Below are 27307 nucleotides of genomic sequence, written 5' to 3' on the forward strand. Positions count from 1 at the left end.
AGATATTCCGTGGATCAACTTTACCTATAAATGTTAGTACCCAATTATCTTGTGTACATTTGAGAGAGCCCAGGCCTTTTTTAAAGCAATCTACTGAGCTAGCCATATTCTCACAGCTCTTACTGTGAAGAAACCTTTCCATATTTGGACATTAAATCTCTTTTCCTCCAGACGTAAAGAGTGCCCCTTTTCCTCTGTGATGACCTTAATGTGAATAACTCAACACTAAGTCCTCTATATGGACCCCTTATGTGTTTGAACATGTTGATCATATACCCTCCTCTTCTAAAGAGAGAATAAATTCAGTTCCTCTAATCTTTCATCATAGCTGAGCTCCTCCATGCCCTTTTATCAATTTGGTTGCTCTTCTCTGCACTTTCTCCAGTTCCCTGATATCCTTTTTGAGAACTGGTGCCCAAAACTGAACTTCATATTTCAGATGAGGTCTTACTAATGATTTGTACAGGGGGGCAAAATGGTATCTCTCTCTCTGGAGTCCATAACTCTCTTAATACAAGACATTACTTTGCTTACTTTGGAAACCGCAGCTTGGCATTGCATGCTATTTTTAAGCTTAATCTACCAGAACACAGAGATTCTTCTGCACTAGGAATTCGCCCAGTTGTACTACCCCTAGTACAGCTGTTGTATTGTAATGGTATGCCAACTTCGGGGCCATTACATCTGCAAAAATGGGTGACAGGGGAAGATGATAATAGAAATATAAGGTAGGCGGTGAGGATTGGAAAGAGTGCTGTGAGCTAGTCCACCTTTTTTTTTTTTTTTTTTTTTTTAAATAACCTTAGCCATTAAAAAGAGGTGAGTGAATTAATTCACCAATTGCCAATTAGCTTGCTCTACAGCAAGGTTAAGTTTACATGCACAAATTGGGATTTGCTAATCAATTTAAATCCTGGGTGCCAGGTTTATAGTGAGCTTTTGCCAACCAGGCAATTTGTTTGAACTACTATTTAAACTATTGTCTAAGCTTTTTTTTTTTTTTTCAGTTTTTAGTTTTGGACAGAGATGAGAAGGAACAGAACCTCTGTTGGGATTTTGTTACTAGGTGTGAAGAGACCAAGAGTTGCCACGTCAAAGGTTTAGGAGTCCAAGTGTATAGGAGTCCATCATGTTTCAGGTGCTAAAGGGTTCTGCCTTTATCAGAGCTTAAAGCAAAACTGTACCCTAAAGTACTGTACTTCTTTCCCACTACCAGATGCCATCAGTCTGACATCCAGCATCATTAAACCCACTTCTTTTGAGCCCAAGCCATCATGAATGCACCACCAGTCTGTGACTAGACAGTGAAAAGAGAAGCAGCACAGTGGTGAGATCCTCTCTGGCTGTGACACATAGTTACATAGCTAGTAAGGTTGAATAAAGACACCAGTCCATCCAGTTCAACCTGAGCGAGTGTCTACAATTGTTCCTATCCCTGTACATTGCATGCTCACATTGGTCCCTACCCTCAAGGAGCCCACAATAATGTGTCATTCTGCTTTCTCCTACTATCAGCATACTATTTATCAGCACATGAAATGATTGGCTCCTTGTTCTGCTTCTTCCTCTCAGACTCGAGCCCTACTGTAGAGAGAAAGCAAAAGGCTCATACCAAATCAAATTCAGGTTCTTATACTTTCTTATATATCATGCTTACATTTAGAGAAATGCATCTATTGATATATAATTAATTACAGAGCTGCATTCATATGTGTCTAATGTGTTTTATATCTGCCTAGAGTTTAGTTCTAAACTGCTGGTTCTGATGGATTTTTAAGTGTGGAAAGTTAGTTCCATTTGTAGCTTGTGTCCTTGACTCCTTTACTGTAAAATTATGCTATAACCTTTTGGTTTTGAGAGAACACAACCCTGACAATTCTACTTATAGCCCCTGAAACATGTTGGCTTGTTGTCCTTGTCGTCTTTGGACATTACTAATGACATTAACACACTTGGATTCCCAAACCTGTGGAGTGGTGATCTAGATCTCTTTACCCCTTTTACTGTTCACCCAAGGCGCCTTTGAGACCTCCTCATATTAGAAAGCCACAATACGGACTTATGTTCTCACTAAGGAACTAGAGAAATTTCATATCCAGAATCTCCTGTTCACGCACTTGAGTCAAATTTTGATGACTCATGGATGAGGCACACTTGGATTACCACATCGATGGAGGGAGGTGGCAGCAGCTGGTCATACGAGAAATTAAGTTTTGACTCTGTTTATATTGATGTTACTTATATTGAGGTATGTAGAGAGTTCTGAGTTGGAGCTAAAGACTCTAATCGACAGTACATACAGTATCTCACAAAAGTGAGTACACCCTTTGTTTTTGTAGATATTTGTAATTTTATTATATATTTTCATGTGACAACACTGAAGAAATTACACTTTGCTACAGTAGTGAGTGTACAGCTTGTATAACAGTGTAAATTTGCTGTCCCCTCAAAATAACTCAACACACAGCCATTAATGTCTAAACCGCTGGCAAAAAAAGTGAGTACACCCCTGAGTGAAAATGTCCAAATTGGGCCCAAAGTGTGAATATTTTGTTTGGCCACCAACATTTTCCAGCACTGCCTTAACCCTCTTGGGCATGGAGTTCATCAGAGTTTCACAGGTTGACACTGGAATCCTCCTGCACTCCTCCATGACGACATCACGGAGCTGGTGGATGTTCGAGACCTTGCGCTCCTCCACCTTCCATTTGAGGATGCCCCACAGATGATCAATAGGGTTTAGTTCTGGAGACATGCTTGGCCATGCCATCACCTTTACCTTCAGCTTCTTTAGCCAGGCCATGGTCACCTTGGAGGTGTGTTTGGGGTCATTATCGTGTTGGAATACTACCCTGCGGGCCAGTCTCCAAAGGGAGGGGATCATGCTCTGCTTCAGTTACAGTAAATGTTGGCATTCATTGTTCCCTCAATGAACTGTAGCTCCCCAGTGCCAGCAGCACTCATGCAGCCCCAGAACATGACACTCCCACCACCATGCTTGACTGTAGGAAAGACACACTTGTCTTTGTACTCCTCACCTGGTTGCCGCCACACACACTTGACAACATCTGAATCAAAAAAGGTTAACTTGGTCTCATCAGACCACAGGACATGGTTCCAGTAATCCATGTCCTTGTTCTGCTTATCTTCAGCAAACTGTTTGCGGGCTTTCTTGTGCATCATATTTAGAAGAGGCTTCCTTCTGAATACTACAGCCATGCAGACCAATTTGATGCATTGTGCTGCGCATGGTCTGAGCACTGACAGGCTAACCCCCCCCACCCCTTCAACTTCTGCAGCAGTGCTGGTGGCACTCATACATCTATTTCTCAAATGCAACCTCTGGATATGACGCCGAGCATGTGTACTCAACTTCTTTTGTTGACTATGGTGAGGCCTGTTCTGAGTGGAACCTGTCCTATATCAGTACCCATCAGTGCAGCCTCACTGTGCCCATCAAATGCAGCTTTATGGTGCCCATCTATATGCACTCTCGCTGTGCACATGAATGCACTCACTGTGCCCATCATTGCACTCTCACTGTGCCCATCATTGCAGCCTCACTTTGCCCATCATTGCAGCCTCACTTTGCCCATCATTGCAGCCTCACTATGCCCATCAATGCACTCTCACTGTGCCTATCTATGCAGCCTCACTGTGCCCATCAATGCAGCCTCACTGGCCATCAAATTCAGCTTTACAGTGCCCATGAATTTAGCCTCAGTATGCCCATTAATGCACTCTCACTGTGCCCATCATTGCAGCCTCACTTGGCTCCTCAATGCAGCCTCGCTGTGGCCCATCAAATGCAGCCTCATTGTGCCCCATCATCAATACCCATTGCCTGGATGATGGATCACGCTGTGTTCAGCGGCGCAGTGTAACATGGTCCCGCCCACTAGACCGGCTCGTTTGATAGGCGGAACACTGATTCAATCTACTATCACATGAGCCAGTCTAGGGGTAGCAGAACCTTTTACACCATGCCGCCTAACACAGACCCAGCTCCAGGACACGCAGCGGGAGATGCCTGGTATGTGTGTGATACACAAGAGGCGGAGGTGAGAGAGAGGGAGGGGAGCGCTGCAGCCTCAGCTCAGCTCAAAGCAGCCCCAGGGCAGTCCAGCCCTGCCACTCTATGTCCTCTGGCTTACAGTTTCCTGGCTGATCACTTCTGGTAGAAGTGATGCAGGCTTTTTTTTTTTCAGCACATCAGAGCGGAAATCCCCCCCCCCCCCCCCGGCTGCTCTGATGGCGGCACCGCATCTACCAGAAGCGATCAGCCAGGAGACTGTCAGCCCAGTCTGTCCCTGCTCCTCACTAAATTCCACTCACAAAATGCATGCAGGCGAGTAGAATTTTTGAGGACTGGTCCCATTTTGGGAATTCGTTTTCAAATCAATTTCAATTCGTTTTCGAATTCGAATAGTTTCCAAATTTGAATAGTTTTCAAATTTCCAAAGAGAAAAAAATAAAATAGAAAAGAATATAACAGAAAAAAAAAGAATATAATATAATAGAGTAAAACAGAACAAAATAGGATAGAAAATAAAATAATAGAATGGGATAGAATAGAATAATAAAAAAAAATAATAGAATAAAATAGATCAAAACCATCTTCTGATATTCAAATAGAACCATCTTCTGAAATTTGAATAGAATGGAAAAGAATATAATGAAAAAAAAAACCCATTAGAATAGAAATAATATAACCATTTTCCAAAATGAAATCAATAGAATCAATTTGAATAGAAAAGAAAATAACACAATATATAGTATATAGTATAGAAAAAAAAACAATAGAATAGAGAGAATATTGCCATCTTCCTATTCTAATCTATTCTTTTCTATTTTATTCAAGTTTGAATTGATTCTATATGAATTTTGGGAAATGGTTACCGTATTTATCGGCGTATAACACGCGCCGGCGTAGTTTAGGAGAGAAGTTTAAGGAAAAAAACTTAAATTTAAATGCCCATCAATGCAGCCTTGTCAGTTCCACCTGCAGCCTTGTCCCAGTTCCACCTGCAGAATTAAAAAATGGCGCTGCCGAGATACAGGATGTCTGGATGTCCTGTGTATCTTGAAATCCGAATTTCTGAAAAATGAAACTTTATTTGGAACAAAACGAACCGCACATGTCTAGTACCAAAGGCAGCAGTGTTAACTGAGCAGCAGCAAGCCTCAGCATGTACAAACTGTGTTAACTATTTCCTGCAACATAATGTCTAATTAAATTCTTGAGTGTAATATAGTCTCCTGAGGACTTTGAATTCCCTTTCAACCGTGAGACATCCCCTCTAAGTGTTAAAATATGGCAGTATTCTTCCATCTGTTCCAACAGGGCTCTCAGCCTGCGCACGTGATTAGATACCTATTGTATTTCATTTCTATAAGTGCACAAACATTGACAAACATCACTCAGCAGGCTCTGCAAACATGTACTTATTGTACAAAATCGGAGAACATAATCACTGTTAATGCTTTTGCCTGATAGGTAAGAGTGGATATGTGGAGATCATAGCTAAAGTAATTAAAATAGCATAGACTGTTCCAATACAAAAAAAATCAGTGCAGTTAGATAATACAATTGATCAAGGTCATAATCTTTCTAATGCAATACTGCAGAAGAATACCAGCTTGGAGAATTACATTTTTCTACTGCAGTATTTAAACCACATCTACCAAAAAAAAAACATCCATCATTAAAAGAAAATGAGAGAGCAGCTTTTTGCTCAAATTCAGGACTCAGTCTTGGGGGAATGTTGGCCTTAAAGTTGTATATCAATTTATTTTTATTTTTTTGTTCACAGGATAAAAAAAGCTAGCAGTACAACAGTGGAAATGCAGTCTCCCCATGTATTTATGCAATAATAAACTATAAAAAGTGTGGTACTTTCATGCTTTCTGAATGAGCAATTGTACTAACCAACATAATAAGACAATAAGGGCAAAGAAGAAGAAAAAAAAGACGATCTAAAAGAAAAGTCCAATGTGGTATTGATCCCAACACCAAAACTGTGAAACAGTATTCTTCAAAGTCACTCTTCCATTATAATTAAAAGAGAAGTATGGGGATATATATAGAAAAAAAAATTAAAACTCAGCAGCTACAAATACTGCAGCTGCTGACTTTTGAAATAAGGACACTTACCTGTCCAGGGCACCCCGATGTCCTCACCCGTGGCTGACCCATCCCTCAGTTCCGGGTGCAGGCGCCAGCATCTTCAGTAAGGGAATCACTGAGCGTCCCTGCTGTCTTCTGGGACCTGTGTGTCTCCCAGAAGACAGCGTGGGGGGGCGGAGGAGGGGCAGGACATTGCGTAGATCGCCGCGGATACTGTGGCGATCTTTCGCCAGAAGTGGAAGCAAATACCTGGATAAGAGAGGTATCTGCTCCCCCCTAACCCCTGAAAGGTGCCAAATGTGACACCGGGGGAGGAATCCGATAAGCGGAAGTTCCATTTCTAGGTGGAACTCTGCTTTAAAAATATATAAATACTCTCTGGTTACCCAAACTATGTATAACAAATAAATGAGGTGTGATATGAATGGTGCTGCTACTTATGTAAGCCTGTACACATGACTAACTGTGTGTGTGTGTGTGTGTGTGTGTGTGTGTGTGTGTGTGTGTGTATGTATGTGTATATATATATATATATATATATATATATATATATATATATATATATATATATATATATAATGTATGTATGTATGTGTGTGTGTGTGTGTGTGTGTGTATATATATATATATATAAAATATAAGTGCGCAGCCTTATTGTCATATATCCATAAATTACATTGATTTTCAGCTTGTATTTTTTTTTATAATTAATTGAGGCTTATCCAGTCCACTGTGAAATAAAAGCGGAAAGAAATCTTGCTCAGTTGGTGAAGAGTGATTCACATAAAAGGTGCTTAAAGGGGTTGTAAAGGTAAATTTTTTTATTTTCTACATAGGTTCCTTTAAGCTTTTGCATTGTTGGTTCACTTATCTTTTCCTTCGATTTCCCTTCTAAATGTTTTTTTTTCTTTGTTTTCTTTGTCTGAATTTCTCACTTCCTGTTCCTCCTTAGTAAGCTGTTCAGTAAGCTGTTCTGGCTGACTAACCACCAGCTCGGATGATGGTGAGAAGTTTACTGAGGAGAAACAGGAAGTGAGATATTCAGACAAAGCAAAAAAACATTTAGAAGGGAAATCAAAGGAAAAGGTAAGTGAACCAACAATGCACTAGCTTAAAGGAACCTATGTAGAAAATAAAAAATTTACCTTTACAACCCCTTTAAGCAAAGTGCCTTCCCACCGGCCTCTTACCAGAAGATTAGATCTTATATTAGAGAGATCAGGCTCGCTTTTACAGGCTCCAGCCACCAGAGATATTCCACTCATAAGTTCCTTTTACCACTTGCTTACTGGGCACTTAAACCCCCCTCATGCCCAGACCAATTTTCAGCTTTCAGCGCTGATGCACTTTGAATGACAATTGCGCGGTCATACAACACTGTACCCAAATTAAATTTTTATCATTTTTTTCCCACAAATAGAGCTTTCTTTTGGTGATATTTAATTACAGCTGGGAGTTTTATTTTTTGCTAAACAAACAAAAAAAGGTGCAAAAAAAAAAAATCATGTTTAATAGTTTGTTATAAAATTTTGCAAACAGGTCATTTTTCTCCTTCATTGAAGTGCGCTGATGAGGCGGCACTGATAGGCTGCACTGGTGGGCACTGTTAGGCTGCATTGGTGGGCACTGATAGGCTGCACTGGTTTGCACTGATAGGCATAGTTAAGGCGGCACTAATAGGCACAGATAAGGCGGCACCGATGGTCACAGATAAGGCGGCACTGATGGGCAAAGATGGGCACAGATAAGATGGCACGGATGGGTGGCACGGATGGGTGGCACTAAGGGGCACTGATAGGTACCACTGATAGATGAGACTGATGGGCACTGATAGGTGGCACTGATAGGTGGCTCTGATAGGTGGCACTGCTGGGCACTGATGGGCGGCACTGCTGGGCACTGCTGGGCACTGGTAGATGACACTGGGCACGAATATGTGGCACTGGGGTGCAGCACCTTTGAGGCAGATTGTGGGCACTGCTGGGTGGCACTGCTGGGTGGCACTGCTGGGTGGCACTGTGGGCACTGCTGGGTGGCACTATGGGCACTGCTGGGTGGCACTGACGGGGGGCACTTATTTTTTAATGAGGTGGCACTGGCAGGGGGCAGGTGGGCACTGGCAGGGTTGGCCGTGATCGGGACTGATGTCCCGATCACGGCCGCCAGTGTTTGGCTCTTTTTTTTTTCTCCTCGCGCTGTCAGCGCGAGGAGGAATAATAGCCGATTACCGACTCCATTGTATCACATGATCAGCTGTCATTGGCTGACAGCTGATCACGTGATAAGGGGTCGGGATCGACCCCTTGCTCGGATCAGTGATCAGGCGAGTCTCGTAGACTCGCCAATCACAGAGCACGCCCCTCAGGGGGCGCACAGGCCGCTCGTGCACGGGACGACGTCAATAGACGTAGTCCCGGCAAAGGAGGTCCGCGCTGTAGCCGACATTCGGCTATAGCGTGGGTCTCAAGTGGTTAAGGGCATTCCCTCTGCTCCACTTATTACAACGTATCTCGTGTGTCCACTGGATCCATATAAAGCATGCGGCTGTAGGTTCTCTCATACGTGGGGGCTAATAGAAGGAAGAGGCTTCATGGTATAATACAATAAAACAACATTTATTTAAAAGTATTATTGCACATGAAATAAAACGATAAAAAGCAAAGCAAACCAATGTTCCACACAAGCGCACACCTCGACTAAAGGCTGGTGTGTACTAATGCCCCAAAAATCGTCTCTACCCGACGTGTTTCCCCATAAAAGGCTTTGACTGGGAACGGAGGCTCCATTCCCAGTCGATGCCTCTTATGGGAAAAACGCGTTGGCGGAGCCAATTTTAGTAACTTCACTTTGGACTGAATAAGCCTAGATTGCTTTTCACCTTGAATTTTTATTTTTGGGCAGTTAATGTAATTTATTGATATATGACAATAATGCTGTGCACTTATATTATAGATATGTTTTAATCAGACTTACTTTACTGATCTATTGTTCAAAATAAAAACTACACAATTATATTTTTAAATGGTGTGTCCTGCTTGGTTGTCATATGAGTGAAATACCATTCAATTGGAGGAAGACACCGGAGACCATCCTAAAGCCATAAGAGCCTTTGAGAGACAAAAAAGCACTGCTTGACCTACCTGTAAAAGGGGATCAAACACCTCTGGTGAGTGTGCATCTACGCTTTTGGGCACAAATCATGAAAACATGGATTAAAGGAGAAGTACGGGAAAGCTTGTTTGGCTGTACTTCTCCTGGGAATCACAGGAGTGCAGATTTGTGAAGAAACGGATTCATTATGATAGAAGAGTCACTTTGAAGAACACGGTTTCACAGTTTTGGTCTTTGAGATCAATACCACATTGAACTTTTCTTTTGTACACCTCATCATATTTAGCACCATTAGAGAAGTAGGTACTACTGACAGAGAACCAAGGTTCCCATGGCTTGTTACATTTATCTGGATGCGGAGTATCTCTCTGTAGGTATATCAAATGCTTAAAGTATTGCTAAAACCTTTTTTTTTTTACATTAAAATAACAAACATGTCATACTTACATGCTCTGTGTAATGATTTTGCTTCTTGGGTCCCTCGCCGGCACTCCTGGCCCCTCCCTCCTGCTGGGTGCCCCCATGGCAAGCAGCTTGCTCTGAGGGCACCCAAGCAGGCACACTCCTGAGCCGCAGCTGTGTGTGTCTATTCACATGCGGAGCCACAGCTTGGCCCATCTGTCTCCTGATTAGCTCACTGTCTGTGGTAGCAGCAGGAGCCAATGGCTGCCAAAAGCCAATCAGGAGTGCGAGTCCCTGATGAGCTAAGGCTCTTGTGGGCATTGCTGGATCAAGAGGGGGCTCAGGTAAGTATTAGGGGGGCTGGGAGGGGGGCTGCACACAGAAGATTTTTTTTTTCCTTCATGCATAGAATGTATGAAGGTAAAAAAACCTTGTGCCACTTTAAATAGGGCCAGATTGACGGTGGCTTGCTAGTCCTCTAATGTAGGTGGATATGGAGATGCCAACTGCAATGTCATTTATTATAGACTACACTGGGTACCGAAGCTCCTAGTCCACAGAAAGTGTGTCCACCAAGCACCGTCATTTCTTACTTGTTTGTGCCAAGACAAAAAAAACGGCTATACGTTTAAAGATCTGCAGTAATTTATATCGTTTTTAAGGCATTGCAGAAAATAAAGAGCCACGACATCCAATGTGTGACCACTGATAAATAATTTCTACAATCTGCGCTTCTATTCTGATGTTTTATCTGCTGTATAAATCAGTATGCTGGGAACTGCTAGACAGATGGGTGGTAAAGAAGGATTTTATTAGAATATATAAGCTTGTTCTAATTCTGGGCCAAAGGAAAACAAGTAATTAAACTTTAGCACTTCGTTATGAATCATATTAAACCTCTCCGGCTCTCCATACCCAAGAAATATGGACAAATAGAATGTCATGACCCTAAAAGGCTAAAAACAACCAAGACACTGTGAATGCTTAAAATCTGTCACCTTCTATAATCATAATTACTGCGCTTATAATTTTTTTAATGTTGTACTGTATTTAAAGGACATCTATCTTTACTGAAGCGTAAAAATAAGTAAATATCATTTTATTTTATTTTTTATGGTTTAACTCCCCGCCCCCTCCCCCAGTGCTTAAATGTTTGATAAATGACAGTGAATTTTACAATTTTGACTTAAGCACCAGATATCAGACTGATTAACAGGAAATGTATGTTAGATGGCATAATCTTAGAGGCAGAGCTGGACAGTTCACATCCTTTCCCATGGCAGTTCTAGGGCACGGGGCATGTTTCTATGCAATATTTTGAAACTACTTAGCATTCTGTGCAAGTCACGGTGTTCATATAATTTAGAAGATTGCACAGGTATACATATACACTATATTATCAAAAGTATTGGGACACCTGCCTTTAAGAATGCCGTTTAAAATAATTGTAAACACATCACCATGCAGAGCGATGTATAGGAATCCATGTCTAAAGAAATAGTACAGTGCCTGGATCGCAAAAGGTGCTCTGGTCAGGAAGGGGTTGAAGCAGTTAACATGGCAGCCTGCACTCGGTTGGGGGTTTGGGGAATTAATTAAATGAAAAGTTCACTGAAGCTTGTCCTTAATGGCTTATTCACACCAATGTTTTTTTATTTTTTTTATTTATGATGTGTTTTCCTTTGTACACATAACACAATAATACATAACACACATTGATGAGCATTGCACATGCGCTGCGGTTTTATGCATTTTCACTGAATTTAAAAGAAAGAGCATAAAGCAAAAATGCAAAGGTGTGAATCCAGCTTTGTTGTTGTGTTTCCAGGACAAAAAGTGAGGGTGAAATCCCTCCCAATTGGACACAATCAGCATAACAATCTGGGTTTTCGATCATTCTCTACTTTATGTAAAGGAAAATATCCAGCCCTCTGAGTACGAAAGAGTATTGGGACGCCTGCCTTTACACACACATGAACTTTAATGGCATCCCAGTCTTAGTCCGTAGGGTTCAATATTGAGTTGACCCACCCTTTGCAGCTATAACAGCTTCAACTCTTCTGGGAAGGCCGTCCACAAGATTTAGGAGTGTGTCTGAGGGAATGTTTGACCATTCTTCCAGAAGCGATTGTTGGACGAGAAGGCCTGTCTCGCAGTCCCTCGTTCTAATTCACCCCAAAAGTGTTCTATCAGGTTGAGGGCAAGACTCTGTGCAGGCCAGTCATGTTCCTCCACCCCAAACTCACTCATCCATGTCTTTATGAACCTTACTTTGTGCACTGGCGTGCAGTCATATTGGAACAGGAAGGGGCAATTTCCAAACTGTTCCCACAAAGTTGGGAGCATGAAATGGTCCAAAAAGTCTTGTTATGCTGACGCCTTAAGAATTTACTTCACTGAACTAAGGGGCCAGGTCCAACCCCTGAAAAACAACCGCACACCATAATTCCCCCTCCACCGAATGATTTGGACCAGTCCACAAAGCAAGGTCTATAAAGACATGGATGAGCGAGTTTAGGGTGGAGGAACTTGACTGGCCTACACAGAGTCCTGACCTCAACCTGATAGAACACCTTTGGGGGGGGAATTAGAGTAGAGATTGCGAGCCAGGCCTTCTCGCCCAACATAAGTGCCTGACCATGCACTTCCCAGAAGAGTTGAAGCTGTTATAGCTGCAAAGGGTGAGCCAACTCAATATTGAACCCTACGGACTAAGGGATGCCATTAAGATGCCATTAAGATTCATGTGTATGTAAAGGCAGGCATCCCAATGCTTTTGGTAACATAGGGGGTTATTTATGAAAGACAAATCCACTTTGCTCCACAAGTGAAAACTACAAGTGCAAAGTGCACTTGGAACAAAAGTCGATGTAGATCCGAAGGGGGACATGCAAGGAAAAAAAAAAAAAAACAGCATTTTAGCTTGCACACGATTGGAAAATCAGCAGAGCTTCCCCCCATTTCAGATCTACCCCTCAGATTTACAGCGACTGCACTTCTAAGTGCACTTCCAAGTGGATTTGCCTTTCATAAATAACCACCAAAGTGTATATAGAATTAAGAATATGCCCAGGTGGGAGATGTAGATACAAATCAGTGGGGCAAGCAAGTTTTATTCCAAGTGAGTCCGAGAAATAAGTGTGGGAAAAAAACACCATTTGTAGGTTAAACAAAAATGACAACCCAGTTAATTAAAGTGGCATATAAATACCCTTTTCTCTGTGTGGGCCACACTATAATGTATTCAGTTCCTGTGCTCCTTTATATTCTCAGTCTTTTATCTCTATAAAATGCATGTAGTAATATAAAAGTGAAATTAAATGTAGTTTTTTTTTAGTAAACCTAACTTGCGAGAAAACTGAGGGCTATCAATGCTGACCTCTTTTTGTAATTTCTAGTTTTCTGACTGTCATGTTGATCCACTACCTTCAGTACATTGAGTCACTGCATATAGTAAAAGAAAGTTAAGCCAGCTGTAGATGAATCAACATTCAATCCATCTATGGGCAGGCTGGTTGTATCCAAGTCACTCCATCGATTGACCTGGGTACAATCAGCCTATCAGATTCAGATATGTTATATGTGATTACTGCCGGCAGCTATAGCCACTAGCAGTAATCCTTGTGTAAGGGTTTCAATCTGCAGAAAGCAAAAGCACTGCAGGAGGGGATCAATCGCATACACGTTTATCTCTTCTCTAATCTATACATCACTGGGAAATGTTCAATTAATATAGCCTGTCTCAAGACAGTATGGGAGATTGTATTTGTTGTCTGTAAATACATATGTTGTTGAATTTACAGGCTTGTCTTATCTTTCTTCCTTGTCTTAATTTTCAGCGTCGCCGTCTATCAAACTGCTGGTGGATGACCCCATTGTTGTGAATCCGGGGGAAGCAATAACGCTAGTGTGTGTCACAACAGGTGGAGAACCTACACCGACACTGACTTGGGTTAGATCTGTTGGGAATCTCCCAGAAAAGGCAGTACTTAACAGCGGGACGCTCACTATACCGTCCATCACATCGGAGGATGCTGGGACCTACAGCTGTGTCGCCAACAACAATGTCGGCAATCCAGCAAAAAAGTCCACCAGTATCATTGTAAGAGGTAAGCACTTTCCAAAGCTATAACCTACAGTTAATTCATCCTAAAGGACTGGCTAAATATTTAAATTGTTGAGTAACTTGGTCTTCTAGTGTTTTACAAGACGAGCAAACATTTTTTTTTATACGTTTTAACTTGATAAAGGAGCGAGGTCTTGCAATAAGAGTAGCTTGGGATCTGACTTTTGAGACTCCAAGTTGCATGACATGTGAAATCCCATTTTAGTAAATGAGAGATGTCTTAATGAGCACTACTGAAGTCGCTCCGACTTTAGAAAAGTTTCCTGTACTACTTCAAGGTGACTTCAGCGTCCACTGGTGCCCATAAACTTTAAGGAGGGTTTGTGAAAAAACGCATATGCTCAAAGGAGTTTAAAGAAGCTCAATAAAAATGTGCCCAAGAGCAAAAAAAAGCACAAGCTTCTTCAAGCTGAAATAAAAGCCCAAATGCCTGTAAAAGCAGCTTTTTTGGAACTGAGCTTTAAGTTGGATCCTTATCTTAATTGATGTGATATCTTTTTATATGAACTATAGACTAAAGGACCTATGAATAAATGGCTGTGGAACAAAACATCTGAGTTTCCATTATTTCTTATGGGGAAATTTGCTTTAATATACGAGTGCTTTGGATTGCAAGCACATTTTCGGAACGAATTATGCTCACAATCAAAGTTTAAACTGTACATGTTTTCTTCTAGTTCCCATTGATAGGAAAACTATCGAGATTTAAATGCTTTTAGCAAGCTTTACACTGTTCTCTTGAAGCCTTTGGATCATCCTTCATCTTCAATCTAGGAATGGTTGTCTCCCGATACTGATCCCAAGCCTCTATGCTGTTCCAAATCTCCAGCAATGGGTGCCAATATTTTCTATGTTTCTTCTCCTCCCATAAATAAGATCTGATACAATGAAGCCATTTACCATGTAGCCCCTAAGCTCTCAAAAAACTTTTTTATTGCTCACAGCAAAGAGGGCATCCCACCTCCTCACTTCCTCTGACAACCGGTAACCTCTAACCCTACCAAACAAACCCGAAAGCACCTAGAAAAAAATATGTATGCATTATTTTTAAAGTTACTTAAGTTGCTTCAATGGTGGAAAGGAGGAAGTGGGGGGCGAGGAGTAACCTAAACCTGGAATTGGACCAAAGTTCTACATTTTCTTTTCTTCTTTTTTTTTTTTTTGATATTTTTTTTCCCAGTTGTACACTGACTGCACTGCATGCACAATACAGCCTACTCTCTGGTCACATCCAATGATGCCAGGAAAAAAGATCTGGGTGCCAAAACAGGTATCATGACCACAGATAGGTGCTAGATAATCAGTGGCCACTCATTGGTGGAAGGAAGAAATAATGGGCCAGAATAAAACTAGAGAAGATACTAACCGCAACAAGGGGAGGTGTAGACTTGTCAGGGCTAGAGGACAGCCTACCAGTAGGTAAGTCCAACATGTTAGACAAGTAAGACAAGTTAGCTGTGCGTTCTTGTACTTTATGGCACATGCTTTGTGGCCATTTAGTTATACTTTAAGCATTCCTGTGTTTCTGGACCTACTAATTAGGTTGAAATTCACTTTTTAATAAAGGTTATATGATTCTGTTAATGCCTAAAATCTGACATATCTTTCTATGGTAATTTACGTCTTCAGAATTTCTGACAACAAAGCATTTTAAAGAATTAGGTTCATCTAGTTTACCCGGTTAGAAGCGTCAGATCAGTGGACTGTCTACCTGGTGTTTCTAATTTTCACTTGCTACGAGAGTGTAGTCATTTAATATGTACAATAGTTTCCCTTTAATACCCATGTATTCCAGTCAGACATTTTTGAAGGGGAGACTAAACTGTTGATTGTGAAGATAATTAAGGCAGCTGGAAAATAAAGAATCGGAGAGAATAAGCATGGGGTAAACAAAGCTGAATTAACTCAGACTTATTCAGCAAAGAACTGTGGGTCAATGTGGCTATTCTCCCAGGAATGTCATATGCATGCCAGCCTGGTAAGGTTTTAAATTCAAACTGTAATCATGTTTAAATTGTATGAATACTAACAATGTGGCTTTGGAATTTCTTATCACAAAAAAAAAATATATAACATTTCAGAGAAATGTAGAAATCACAGAAATGCATAATTCATCTGAATGAAGATGAGAAGATCTCCTTTGTTCATACTGTTGAATCGATATCCATACATTAGTAAAAGCCTTCCAGAATCCCAGGCTCTCTGTTGGGGGAGGGGAGTGCGTTCTGGGCTGCTTTCTAATTCTTGTACGATATGCGCGCATGTAAAATTGCAATCCATCATCTTTTGCAACTGACTTTATATAAAAGAGATCTACAGGTAAAGATGTAACAAAAATACCCATTTAGTATGTCTGTGTATATATTCCCAATGAACATTAAGTGAATTCCCCCAGATCAATGGTCAGCAAGATATACAGGGCCCTTTGGAATCCTTGCCCAAAGCTGACAGTGTTGAACCCTTGGTACTTTTGATCCTTCACTATTTAAATAAAACCATACAGGATTACAAGTGTTTCTGATAACCCAAGACACTTGATTGCATTATTACAAATGAGAAATCTGGACCATAGCTCCCATTTTTTATTTAATTTGCTGTCTAGGGGCCCCTGTGTGTTTAATTCGGTGCAGTTTTAAACATGTATAGTTAATTTTAATACCCGTAGACCATGGGCAAAATCCCAAAACCTGCATAAAAACTTCAACCAAACTGATCAGCCGTGTTTCAATTAAGTTTCTCTACACTCTGGCCATTAGATGTTCAACCCCAGCATCACAGAAGTGAGCATACTTTCGCATTCCAAAACTTTGCATGCTCAGTGCACTCTTCCTTTGCTATAGGGTGGGCAGATCAAAATGGCATGCCTGGGTTTGTGACGTGGAATCGCGCTTGCTCTTAGAATGCTGGAAGTGAGCATCAAATGGTTGGAGTGTCCTAGAACTTGAACAGCTGGTCACTTTGGTGGGAGTTTTTTTTTATAGGCATTAGGAATGTCAGTTACGGCCTACTGGTAAGGCATTAAAATCAAGGACACTGTATGAAAACGGCTTACTGTTTTTTTTTTTTTTTTTAACACACTGAGCCCCTATACTAAATAGTATATCTTAGTGAAATCAGCATTTACCCATTCAGATCTGCGCTATAGCCAAATGATGACTACAGCAGTGGTGATCAACTCCTGTCCTCAGGGCCCACTAACAGACCAGGTTTTATGTATTACCTTGGGGAGATGCAGACTAGAATACTGCAATCACTGAGCAGCAAATGATCTTTCAAACCTGTTAGTGGGCCCTGAGGACAGGGTTGATGACCACTGGACTACAGCACAGACCTACTTTGCCAGGAGGCCGTCAATAGACGTCCTCCCCTTTGCACGCTCCCCCTGCAGGGTGACCGTGGTGCACACTATGATCACAGAATCAATGAGACTTGGGTGATCACAGATCGGAGTAAGGGGTTGATCCCAGCCCCTTACCACATGATCAGCTGTCAGCCAATGACAGCTGATCATTTGATGTAAACAGAAGATCGGTAATCGTTTTTCTTTTTTCAGCGCGAGGAGAAAAAAAAGCTGGTCACCAGCTTCTGTGCAAGGAACATCGGTCCCGAAGAGGCGAAGCCGCCTTATCTGTGCCAACCAGTACCGCTTGCCAGTGCCAGCAAACAGTGCCACTTATCAGTGCCCAAGAGTGCCACCTATAAATACCCACCACATGGTGCCAATCAGTGCCTCCTCAGTGCTGCCTATCAGTGTCACCAGTGCCGATCAGTGACCATCAGTGCCCATCACTGCCACCTATCAGTGCCCATCACTGCCACCTATCAGTGCCCATCGGTGCCAGCTATCAGTGCCACATATAAGAGCCACCTTTCAGTGCCCACCAATGCCATCTCTCAGTGCTCACCAGTGCTGTCTATTAGTGCCCATCAGTGCAGCCTCATCAGCATACATCAATGAAGGAGAAAAATTACCTGTTTTCAAAAGGTATTAACAAAATATAAAATGGTTTTGTATTTTTTTTTTTCTAAATTGGTCTTTTTAAAATTTTTTAACAAAAAATAAAAAACCCAGAGGTGACCAAATACCACCAATAGAAAATTCTATTTGTCGTAAAAAAAGATAAAAATGTAATTTGAGTACCGTGTTGTATGACACCGCAATTGTCATTCAAAGACAGCGCTAAAAGCTGAAAATTGGTCTGGGCAGGAGGGGGGTTTAGATGGCCAGTAAGCCAGTGGTTAAATTAGGAGCATGTATATATTTATTTAGAGTTAGGTTTAAGGGCAAATACCCAGGGGAAGGAGATGCACAAAAAGCAAAAAAGGGCACACCACCTAGTGCATTATCGTGGCACCATTTATTAAAATAAAAGTGACAAACTGTGATAAGTGTTAAAATGTGTACACATACAGTAAAAATATCAGACGAATGAGCGTCTTTTTTTTTTTTTTTTTTTATTTGCATGCTGATCTCATATCGAAACCCAATAGGTTACTAAAGTTCTGAAAATTCTCTTATGACAATACAGCTGTGGCCACATTTTTGAGAATGACACAAATGTTCATTTTCAGCCTCAGTTTTTATGATGGCAATTTGCATATACTCCAGAATGTTATGAAGAATGATCAGATGAATTGCAATGAATTGTAAAGTCTCTTTGCCATGAAAATTAACTTAACCCCAAAAAAACATTTTTACTGCATTTGTGAAGAAGGCTTAATGGCACTCAAAGTCCAGCAAGCGCCAGGACCGTCTCTCACAGTAGACTCAGCTGTTGGTTTGGGGGAACCATCAGTGCAGAGCTTGCTGAGAAATGGTAGCAGGTGGGTGCAAGTACATCTGCACGCACACTAAGGCAGCATGGCCTGGATTTAGGAAGGGCAGAAATTAAGCCACTTCTCTACAGGAAAGCCTCAGGGACAGACTGATATTCTTCAAAAATGTGGGTGGTGATGTAATCACGCTGGAACTAGGTGGAGCTGTGTGTACAGATGATTGTAATGTGAAAAGGTCTTTTTTTTTTTACATCTGAAATGTGAGTGGATTTTTATATGGAAATAAATATTTTTTAGTAGTGATTTGCACTATGGTTCTTTCCTTTTGCCTCCTATATGATTGACACCATGCTGAGAGCCACGGATTTGGAGTGTACAGCTAGTTGGGAGTAGTGCCACAAAGCGCATATAGACCTCCTGTATTTAGTGAGGTCCATTCAAGGGGGTGAGAAGACACCCATAGGTCACTTTGTGCATAAAAATGTCATCTACCCTTGAGGGATGAGCTCCGGCGTATTTGCATACGCCATGTGCAGAGCCCGCCAGGAAGTCGGCGCAGCGCTGCTCTAATCACAGGCAGTGATTTCTGGAAATCCCTCTTATATTGTCATTCAGTGCCCTTGGCGAAAGTGGCACACGGTGATGTGCACAATGCCAGAACTTGTGGAATGGGTGCAGCAAGTGCTAAAATAGGCAAAATGGGTTGATGCACAGCTCAACAAAATGAAGAGCCTAATGGACATGTACTGTTCCGCACTAAAACATTGGGCTATTGGCTGGGGAGAAAGTGCCCTGGTATCAGTGTGAGCAAAAACTGGCCCTGTGTTGATGCTGTCACTGAAAGTAATGGAAAATAATGGTAATGGATGCTCCTGCATTGGTGTTGTCACTAAAAGTAATAGATGTGCTTACATTGGTGATGTCACTGAAAGTAATAGATGCCTTTTCATTGGTGGTGTCACTGAAAGTAATAAATGCCTTTTCATTGGTGGTGTCACTGAAAGTAATAAATGCCTTTTCATTGGTGGTGTCACTGAAAGTAATAAATGCCTTTTCATTGGTGGTGTCACTGAAAGTAATAAATGCCTTTTCATTGGTGGTGTCACTGAAAGTAATAGATGCCCCTGCATTGGTGGTGTCGCTGAAAGTAATAGATGCCCCTGCATTGGTGGTGTCACTGAAAGTAATAGATGAGCCTGCATTGGTGATGTCACTTAATGTAAGATGCCCCTGCATTGGCGGTGTCAATGACAGTAATAGATGCCCCTGCATTGGTGATGTCACTTAATGTAAGATGCCCCTGCATTGGTGGTGTCAATGACAGTAATAGATGCCCCTGAATTGGTGGTGTCACTGAAAGTAATAGATGAGCCTGCATTGGTGATGTCACTTAATGGAAGATGCCCCTGCATTGGCGGTGTCAATGACAGTAATAGATGCCCCTGCATTGGTGGTGTCTGTATTTGGAGAAATGCCTCTGCATTGGCAGTGCCACATAAATTAAAACCTGTTCCTGCACCAGTGGTGTTAATCAGAGGAGGCCTGCTTTGGCAACTGTGTCAATGAAATTAATTTATGCCGGCACATGCTTTTCTACTACGTACTATAAGTGATTAGGCTAAGTCCAAAAAGAGAAAGCACCTTGGGGTAAAGACTTCTCTGCATAGCAGGTCTTTGATTAGAATGCTTTAACCACTACATTGTTTATAACATACTGTTTTACTTAACCAGAAACCTACCCATTCACAGTATGGTTTTGGCCCCAGAGCCTCCATAACATTTGCTTTTGAGCTGTAGTTTGCATGTTCCAATGAGGGAAAAGGGTATTTTATTCCCTGCTGATTTTGCACGTTTGCCCACTGACAAAGAAATGATCAGTCTATCATATTATTGGTAGGTTTATTTTAACAGTGAGACACAGAATAGCAACAAAAAAAATCCAGGAAAAAAGCATTTAAAAAAAAGTTATAAATTGAGTTGCATTTTAATGAGTGAAATAAGTATTTGACCCCTTCGCAAAACATGACTTAGCACTTGGTGGCAAAACTCATGTTGGCAATTTGAGGTTAGACGTTTCTTGTAGTTGACCACCAGGTTTGCACACATCTCGGGAGGGATGTTGTCCCACTCCTCTTTGCACATCCTCTCCAAGTCCATTAAGATTTTGAGGCTGACATTTTGGTAACTTGAACCTTCAGCTCCCGCCACATATTTTCTATGGGATTAATGTCTGGAGACTGACTAGGCCACTCCGGGACCTTAATGTGCTTCTTCTTGAGCCTCTCTTTTGTTGCCTTGGCCATTATCATGCTGGGATACCCATCCATGACCCATTTTCAATGGCCTGGCTGAGGGAAGAAGGTTCCAAGATTTGACAGTACTTGGCTGTCCATCGTCCCTTTGATGCAGCAAAGTTTTCTGTCCCCTTAGCAGAAAAACAACCCCAAAGCATAATGTTTCCATTTCCATGTTTGATGGTGGGTATTGTGTTCTTGGGGTCATAGGCAGCACTCCTCCTCCAAACAGGGCGAGTTGAGGCCAAAGAGCTTAGTTTTGGTCTCATCTGACCACAACGTTTTCACCCAGTTCTCCTCTGAATCATTCAAATGTTCGTTGGAAAATTCAGCCGGGCCTGTACATGTGCTTTCTTGAGCAGGGGGACCTTGCGAGCACTGCAGGATTTTAGTCCTTAACGGTGTAGTGTTACCAATTGTTTTCTTGGTGACTATGTTCCCAGCTGCCTTGAGATCATTGACAAGGTTCTCCCATGTAGTTGTGGGCTGATTCCTCACTGTTCTCATGATCATTGGAACTCCACGAGGTGAGATCTTGCATGGAGCCCAAGACCGAGGGAGATTCACAATTATTTTGTTTCTTCCATTTGTAAATAATTACACCAACTGTTGTCACCAAGCTGCTTGGCGATGGTCTTGTAGCCCATTCCAGCCTTGTGTAGGTCTACAATCTTGTCCCTGACATCCTTGGACAGCTCTTTGGCCTTTCCATTGTGGAGAGATTGGAAGCTGATTGATGAGTGCTTCTGTGGACAGGTGTCTTTTATACAGGTAATAAGCTGAGCTCCCTTTAAGAGACTGCTCCTAAGCTCAGCTTATTAACTGTATAGAAGCCAGAAATCTTGCTGTTTGATAGGGGATAAAATACTTATTTCACTCATTAACCACTTCCCACCCGCTGGCCATCATATGACATCCTTAAATTTGAGTGGGGATATCTGAATGATGCCTACAGCTACAGGCATCATTCAGGTATCGTCTTTTTATTTATTTTTTAACAATTTTTATTGGATTTTTAACATTACACTATATAATACAGATTTCCATAAAAGACATGAATATTTGACAACATAAAGGAAAGTGCATAGGGGGAGTATACTCCTCTTCTACGCCTTTACAATCTTGATTTAACATGAGAATTAAACATAAATCCATATGAGTGGTTGGGTGTGGGGAAGAGGAGGGGAGAAATGGGGGGGGGGGAAGCTTTAACTAAGTAGCCTGGTCTCTGGATGATATTTCACGTTTCCGGTAGGTGTCGTCTTTTTGAGCCGATGATTCCCTACACCATAAGAATGATCACAGCGGCTGTTCAGCTGATTGATGGTCTTTATGGGTGGCGAGAGGGGACACCCCCCCGCTGCCCTCCGGTGCTTCTACCGACTCACCGGCCCCAGATGTTGACCATAGAGATTTCCGGCAGACCAGATGGTCCCCGAAGTCTCTATGATTGTTCGGAGGCTGGGCGCGATGTTATGACATCACGCCTGGCCTCTGCATTCAAACAAATGCACCGCCTCAGCTGGGAAGCTGAGATTTTCTTGTTTTTTTGTTTTTTCTTATTTCAGGCTTCCCAGTCTAGAGGTGAGATGTGGGATCTTACTGACCCCATATCTCATTGTAAAGAGGATCTGTCATGCTCTTTCCTATTACAGGGGATGTTTGCATTCGTTGTAATAGGATTAAAAGTGATCAAAAAAATGTAAAACAAAAAGTGTCAAGCTAGAAAATTTTAATTAACATGTTCACACACATACACACACACACACACACAGAAGCGAACGCATACGTAAGTCGTGCCCACATATGTAACGGTGTTTAAATCACACATATGAGGGATCGCCACAAACGTTAGTGAGCAATAATTCTAGCCCTAGACCTCCTCTGTAACTCAAAACATGTAACCAGCAACATTTTTTTAAAGCGTCGCTTAGGGATTTTTAAGTACTGAAGTTTGGCGCCCTTCCACGAACGTGTGCAATTTTGAAGTGTGACATATTAGGTATCTATTTACTCGGCGTAACTTCATCTTTCACATTATGAAAAAAAAAAATGGGCTAATGTTACTGTTTTTCTTTTTTGTTAAGCATGAAACTGTTTTATTTTCCAAAAAAAGGCATTTGAAAAATTGCTACGCAAATAAAAAGTTGCAATGAACGCCATTTTATTCTCTACAGTGTCTGATAGAAAAACATATATAATATTTGGGGTTCTATGTAATTTTTCTAGCAAAAAAAATTATGATTTTTACATGTAGGAGAAAAATGTCAGAATTGGCCTGGGTGGCAAGTGGTTCAAATATAAATCAATTTATAACTTTTTTGAAATGCGTTTTTCTGGATATTTTGGTTATTCTGTCTCTCACTGTTAAAATAAACCTCCCAATAAAATTATAGACTGATCATTTTTCTGTCAATGGGCAAATGTACAAAATCAGCAGAGGATCAAATATTTTTTTTCCCTCACTGTACAGTAAGAAGAGTGATATATATTTTTTTATTTTTACTTTTAGGCCAAAGCTCTCTGGGAACAGTGCACAAACTTCTATATAAAGAAGAAAATACATTTTTACATGGTATGCTTATAGATAAATTGCCCCACCTCACCATCCTTTGCTGATGCAAAACACCTATCAATGGACAGAACTGTTTGACACTGGGTGGTTGATTTATTAAAAGCAAATAGGCGGTCCACTTCACAAGAGAAGTTGTACTTTTGCTTTGCAAAGAACACCCATTCACATGTGAGGAAAGTAAAGCTTGTTGCACATTATACAATTTTCTTGTTACCTTCAACTATGTAGTGCAAGGGTCTGTCTGACTGCATACAATTTGAAAGTGTTTAAGTTTGACCTCATATTATATGGTTTGGTAAATCTAAAGGTAAATTGTATAATGTGTTGCCAGCTTTAGGAAATAAATGCTATTTTACTTGCATATACTGTAACTGCATGATGTAACTCAGAAGAACTTGAAGGCATTCATTAAGCTTTGGGGCATCTTCCCTTGCAAAGTGAACAGCCTACAGTGCCTTGAAAAAGTATTCATACCCCATGAGGTTTTCCACATTTTGTCATGTTACAACCAAAAATGTAAATGTATTTTATTGAGGTTTTATGTGATAGACCAACACAAAGTGGCACATAATTGTAAAGTGGAAGGAAAATGATAAATGATTTTGCAAAATTGTTTACAAATAAATATGTGAAAAGTGTGGGGTACATTTGTATGGCGCCCCCCCGAGTCAATATTTTGTAGAACAGCCTTTCACTGCAATTACAGCTGCAAGTCTTTTTGAGGATGTCTCTACCAGCTTTGTACATCTAGAGAGGGACATTTTTGCCCATTCTTCTTTGCAAAATATCTCAAGCTCTTTCAGATTGGATGGAGAGTGTCTGTGAACAGCAATTATCAAGTCTTGACACACATTCTTTATTGGCTTTAGGTCTGGACTTTGACAGGGCCATTCTAATACAAGAATATTCTTTGATCTAAAACCATTCCATTGTAGCTCTGGCTGTATGTTTAGGGTCGTTGTCCTGCTGGAAGGTGAACCTCCGCCCCAGTATCAAGTCTATTGCAGACTCTAAGCCCTTGTACACACGGTCGGAGAATCCGTTGGAATGTGTCCTATCGGACCGTTTTGTCGGATAATCGGACTGTGTGTGGTATGCATCGGACTGTTTCCGTCGGACCAAATTTTCCAACTTGCTGGAAATATTTTCCGACAAACTGGTCCGATCGGACATACTCCGATCATGTGTAGAGAATTTCGATCGGACAAAGTGCCACGCATGCTCAGATCAAATTCCTACACCAAAGCTATTGGCTACTAGCCTGAACGTAGTCCCGTCGTAACAAAATAATGTCATCACGTTCTGAACGATTGGATTTTCCGACAACTTCATCCGACCGTGTGTATGCAACAGTTTTGGGCAAGATCCGTCGGACAAAATCCGACGGACAGAATCCGTCGGATTTGGTTGTCGGAATCTCCGACCGTGTGTACAAGGGCTAACAGGTTTCATTCTGATTGCCCTGTATTTGGCTTCATCCATCTTCTCATCAACTCTGGGGAATGAATACTTTTTCAAGGCACTGTATTTCCCTTGAGTAAATCACGTCCTAGGCTTCATCATCCTGGGTTCAGTAGGTCCCTGCCTCAAAAAAAAAAAATGATCGTGGTAGACTCCACTTGGATTTGAGGAAAAGATTTTCATTCCCTCCGAATGTTCAAGGTTGTGCATAATGCGCCATCTTAGAAACTTTTAAAAAGTTCCCATCCTTGACCTTCAGAATCAAAAGCTTGGGATTTGATACAGTTCATGAAAGTGACCTTTGTTAAGTTGAAAGGAGATGGGAGATGCACACAGTACAAATGATGTGCCCTTTGCGTGCTCTGCTGGATCATTCGCAAAGAATGCAGTTAAAATCATTGTAAACACATCACCATGCAGAGCGATGTATAGGAATCCATGTCTAAAGAAATGGTACAGTGCCTGAATCGCAAAAAGTGCTCTGGTCAGGAAGGGGATAAAATCTTCCGGGGCTGAAGCAGTTGACACGGCAGGCTGCACTTGGGTGGGGGTTTGGGGAATTAAGTAAATGAAAAGTTCACTAAAGCTTGTCCTTAATGGCTTATTCACACCAATGTTTTTTTTTCTTTATGATGTGTTTTCCTTTGTACACATAACACAATAATACATAACACACATTGATGAGCATTGCACATGCGCTGCGGTTTTATGCATTTTTACTGAATTTAAAAGAGAGAGCATCAAGCAAAAATGCAAAGGTGTGAATCCAGCTTTGTTGTTGTGTCTCCAGGACAAAAAGTGAGGGTGAAATCCCTCCCAATTGGACACAATCAGCATAACAATCTGGGTTTTGATCATTCTCTACTTTATGCAAAGGAAAATATCCAGCCCCCTGAGTACGAAAGAGTATTGGGACGCCTGCCTTTACACACACATGAACTTTAATGGCATCCCAGTCTTAGTCCATAGGGTTCAATATTGAGTTGACCCATCCTTTACAGCTATAACAGCTTCAACTCTTCTGGGAAGGCCGTCCACAAGGTTTAGCAGTGTGTCTATGGGAACGTTTGACCATTCTTCCAGAAGCGCATTTGTGAGGTCAGGCACTGATTCTGGACTAGAAGGCCTGGCTCGCAGTCTCCGCGCTAATTCATCTCAAAGGTGTTCTATTGGGTTGAGGTCAGGACTCTGTGCAGGCCAGTCAAGTTCCTCCACCCCAAATTATACACAGATACAGTCATGTGAAAAATCAAGTGCACACCATTAGATCTTTACTCAAACATAGCACAAGAAAAATATGCCTTTTCAATCAGTTATTCAACCAAACTATCGGTAGATGTTATGCTGTGTATTGGAAAAAGGAAGTACACCTACTGCAGACATCTTTTAGGTGTTTTGTACATTTAATCACTTCTCCTTGCAAAATTCATTCAGTTGCAAGATGCTTTCTTGCACAAACTACTCTTTTCAAATTCAATAGGAATCACATTGGGGCTTTGACCAGGGCAGTCCATAACCTATTTCAGTATACCAATTCAGTCCATAACACGTATTTCTTTTTGAGCCATTCCTTCATGGATTTGCTGGTGTGCTCTGGACCAATATTATCTTGAAAGACTCCTTTCCAGTTCAAATTAATTTTTTAGACCAATGACAGCATCTTGTTTAAGAAGGCCTGGTCTCGTAGGTTTAATGGCTAACTGTAATTTTTCTCTGATCTTTTTTGAGGGTTCAGGTTTTACTTAAAAGACCTCCAATGTAGGTTGATTTGTGTTGTGCAATCTCTTTCTGATTGTGGATACATGCTATTTGACCCTGACTGTTGCAATAGTTACTTGAATACCCCAAGATTACATTTTTGAGCTCTTGGAGACTTTTTTATTTAGCATTGATATTTAGCTTTTGAGGTTAAATTCTGGCTGGCCAGTCCTGGACAAACTAGCAGTTGTTTGAAATTTTTGCCACCCATATATTATTTCCCTTGTACTGTAATGGTTGATGTCAAATCATTTGCCAAACTTTTTACATCTCTTGACCGTCTCAGAGGTGTCAACAATTTTCTTTCTTAGCCCTTGTACACACGGTCGGACATTTCAACAACCAAATCCGTTGGATTTTGTCCGACGGATTTTGTCTGACGGATTGTGCCCAAAACTGTTGCATACACACGGTCAGACAAAGTTGTCGGAAAATCCGATCTTTCAGAACGTGATGACGTAATTTCGTTACGATGGGACTACGTTCAGGCTAGTAGCCAATAGCTTTGATGTAGGAATTTGATCTGAGCATGCGTGGAAATTCCGATCGGACATACTCCAATCCTGTGTAGAGAATTCCAATCAGCCCAGTTTGTCGGAAAATATTTCCAGCAAGTTGGAAAATTTGGTCCGACGGATATTCCGACGGAAACAGTCCGATGCATACCACACACAGTC

The 27307-nt window shown here is 41.3% G+C and overlaps 1 protein-coding gene across 2 annotated transcripts in view; it reads left to right on the plus strand.

Annotated features, from left to right (window-relative positions):
- Window positions 1-27307, plus strand: part of MDGA2 (MAM domain containing glycosylphosphatidylinositol anchor 2) — a 1078966-nt gene that overhangs the window by 713765 nt on the left and 337894 nt on the right. For both annotated transcript variants that reach the window (XM_077463546.1, XM_077463547.1), the window contains exon 6: window positions 13480-13749. In XM_077463546.1, the coding sequence (XP_077319672.1) occupies window positions 13480-13749 (270 nt within the window). The remainder of the gene's footprint in view (window positions 1-13479; window positions 13750-27307) is intronic.

Source organism: Lithobates pipiens, unplaced genomic scaffold, assembly GCF_037356315.1.
Source record: "Lithobates pipiens isolate NorthernLeopardFrog02 unplaced genomic scaffold, aLitPip1_a1.2 Scaffold_30, whole genome shotgun sequence".
Taxonomy (NCBI): Eukaryota; Metazoa; Chordata; class Amphibia; order Anura; family Ranidae; genus Lithobates; species Lithobates pipiens.